The sequence below is a fragment of the Egretta garzetta genome, unplaced genomic scaffold (assembly GCF_000687185.1).
Source record: "Egretta garzetta isolate BGI_Z169 unplaced genomic scaffold, ASM68718v1 scaffold426, whole genome shotgun sequence".
NCBI classification, from domain to species: Eukaryota; Metazoa; Chordata; class Aves; order Pelecaniformes; family Ardeidae; genus Egretta; species Egretta garzetta.
In genome coordinates, this window is record NW_009259977.1 from 2,611,748 (window position 1) to 2,614,870 (window position 3,123).

General features: G+C 59.2%; 1 protein-coding gene across 1 annotated transcript in view; it reads left to right on the plus strand.

Moving 5' to 3' along the window:
• Positions 1-3,123, plus strand: part of SLC9A3R2 (SLC9A3 regulator 2) — a 53,000-nt gene that overhangs the window by 13,392 nt on the left and 36,485 nt on the right. The window contains 2 exon segments of the mRNA XM_035895949.1: positions 3,006-3,118; positions 3,120-3,123. The exon segment at positions 3,120-3,123 is cut by the window's right edge and continues 129 nt beyond it. Of these exon segments, the coding sequence (XP_035751842.1) occupies positions 3,006-3,118; positions 3,120-3,123 (117 nt within the window).

A 3,123-nucleotide genomic window follows, 5' to 3' on the forward strand; every position in this document is an offset into this window, starting at 1 on the left:
GGGGGTTTAGAGCAGCCGGTTCGCCGTGGTCTCTCTTCCTTGTGCTGCTGAGGTCCCCAACCTTGAATAAGTAACGCTTCTCCACATCCATCTGAAGCTGCGGTGGGACGGAGCCTGCAGCAAACAAGGCCTTGCTGTTTGGGTGTAACTGTGTTTCAAGCTGAAGCTGGCGGCATCTTGTGTCTTTGTTCTCTGCTTTTTTTTTCCTGGCCTTACCCAAGGAGTGATGGCAGAACGTGTTCTCGGGGTGTTTCATGTCTTGGATGCAAAATTGCATCCTGGCTCCTTGGTTTCTCGCCTGGGTGGGTAGTGGGTGTGCAGGGCAGAGCAGCCATGCCCGAAGCACATGGGGTGTAGGAGCTGGGTGCTGCCTCTCCTGGGATCAGGTGGGTGCCTTGTCCTGGAGCCCTGTGGCTGTGCAGGCTGAGCTCTGGCTGGCCAGCCCCTGCCTAGCTTGGGTCCACTGTACAGCACCAAAAAGTGGTGTTTCTGGGAGTCGTGATGGGGATGATGGTCTCCCCAGGGATGCGTGGTTTTCAGATAAGACCTGTTTTTCCTTGTTCAGTGTCTCTGCACCAGTGCAGCACACAAAGTCGATCTGACTGTGCTGTTAGGAGGTGGTGTGGGAAAGCCTCCAGGTCCTCGCTGAGGCTGGCAGTGCTGTGCATGGGCAGAGGCATCTCTTTTGGAGCAGGAGGGATGAACTGAGCTGTTCCCGGTGGCACTGTGAGTCTCCTTCCTGGGCAGCTGGTGTTTGGCAAGGGTGGAAGGACCCAGGCCGGCTCTGCTGGGCTAGTGCTGGTGTAGCCAGGGTTGAAAGTCTGTTTGGGTGGAGCAGCGGAAATCATGTGGCTGGGACCGGTGCTGAGAAGGTCCCGAGGTGCCAGATGCACAGGGGACGCTGTGTCGTCTTCAGAAAAGCTTCGGGCTCGAGGCTGTGACCATGGCTCGGAAACGGGTAGGGTGCTGGGCTCTGCCTGCGTCAGGCAGGACCTTGCCGTGTGCCTGGCTGCTGCTTGGCCTTCACCCCGCTGCTCTGCCCCCAAAGCAACCTGCTGCCTGCAGAGTTGTCGCAGAAAGCCCCTCTTGCTCGTCCCCGCGGACAGGGAGAGGATGAGGAGCTGCTCTGTGCCTGCTCTTCATCTTGGCCCAGCCCCCAGCACTCGCGGGGCTGGGGAAATGCTTGCTCCATCGCTGCTGGGCAGCTTGGCAATGGGCTGAGCCCCAGCATCGCTCTCCGCCAGCTGCTTCTGCAGCCCCTCTGTGTTTGGTTGTGCTCTGCAGGACCCTGCTCCCTGCCAGTGGTTAACGGTGCTGCCCTAATGCCTGGAGCACCCTCACCCAGGGGTCCGGGGGATGCTGCTGTGCAGGACCCAGTGTGCTTCTCCTGCACACTCCCCACAGGCGATGCCCGTCTGCATCTCCTGCCAGCACGTTGGCTGCTGGCTCCTGGGTCCCCTCCAGGAGAGGTGGCCTCGCACAGGCACTGCCTCGCTGGTATCGGCAGCACCATCTGATGTCATGTGTAAATAGATCTGAAAGGGAGCAGATGGATTTTCTGGGGCTTGCTGGAATAGCACCCTTCAGGACGGTTACGGATGGGAGCCCTGGGCATGCTGCTGCCTGGCGTGGCTCATGGAGACGGAGGCTGCAGCCTGCAGCAGAGTAGTTGGTTCAGGACAAGCAGCCTTGTCTGCAGTCTATAAATTTCTTGTTGGTTGTTTTTTTCATTTGCAGATACCGGCTCTGTTGACCTTGAATGGAGCTTGCAGGGGAGTAAATAAATGCTCCTTGCACATTAGGCTCGTTTGTCGCTTATAACCTTGGCGGTTGCCGTGTGGCTGGCCAGTGTGACCTAGATCAGAGCAGGAGCCCTGCAAAGCCCAGTGCTGCTTCGGGGGTTTCCTGGCATGCCCTGGGGGAGGTCACAGGGCTGTGGGTCTTCAGGGCCACCCCACAGTTGGGGATGGCTGCCGAGCAGCATTGCGAGCGATACCACCCTTCCTCTTCGGGATGAAGGCCTGTGTGGGGAGGAGGTGACCCCACAGAGCCAGCCCTCTGTGGCTGCTGGCAGAGAGTCTGGAGCTTCCCTTTACCTGGCTCCTGTGCTTGTCCCGTATCTGCCCCGTTTCCATCCCAGCCGACCCTGGTATGATTTACCCTCCCTGGGATCGGCTCCTCCGGGCTCCCCCTGCCAGGCTGACACCGCGAGCTCCTTTCAGAGTCTCTGCCAGTCCCCGATCCTCACGAAGGAGCTGGGCAGCGGCAGGACAATGGTCCCCATTCAGCGGTGCCTGGAGCTGGATCCCTGCAGGGACGGGCCCATCTTGTGCCCCCGGTGCTGGCTTCCCTTATCTTTGCCGGCCCCAAGCACAGACTGGGGATGAATGTGCAGAACTGGTTGTTTCCTTCATAAATCCAGCTGGGGTGGGGGGGAACCAGTACACTGGTGCGGTGGGGAGCACCTAGCAAAAGCAGCCCAGCTGCTGAATGCATGCATGGGTGCTTAGTGCTTCCCTGTGCGCCCTGGCTCGCTGCCCTGCCATGGTTATGGGGGGAGGAAGAAGCCCCAGAGAAAGGAAATGAGGGTGCACAGGACTTTGTGGGACAGTTTGTGTTGTCCCTTGAAGTGACAAAACTGGGCAGCAGGGTTTCTGATGCTCAGGGGGCAATGGAGCAGCCTCTGTGAGTGCTTCTGAGCAGAGCAGGTGGTCCTGGGTGGTCTGGGCAGGGCTGTCACCTGGGTTGTGGGCCGTGGAGTGGAAAGAGCCATTGCCATCATCACCCAGGGCTGCAGGCGAGGGGCACTCCATCCTGGGGCGCTCCCAAAGCTGCCCTTTGCCATTCTTCCCCATCAACGATGGCTGGAAGTAGCAGCAAACTTGCACCCTGCAGCAAGCTTGAAGCTGCAGGAGAGCATGGGGGAGTTGATGGCCCTTGGATCCAGCTCCTGCCACAGCTGGGAGGTCCCTGGGTTTCTGCTCAGTTGCTCTTCTTCTTTCCAGGTTGTACAGCGCATCAAGGCTGTGGAGACAGAGACACGTTTGCTCGTGGTGGACAAAGAGACAGATGAATACCTATGCAGCCTGCGCCTGACGTGCACGGAGGACATGGTGCACAGTG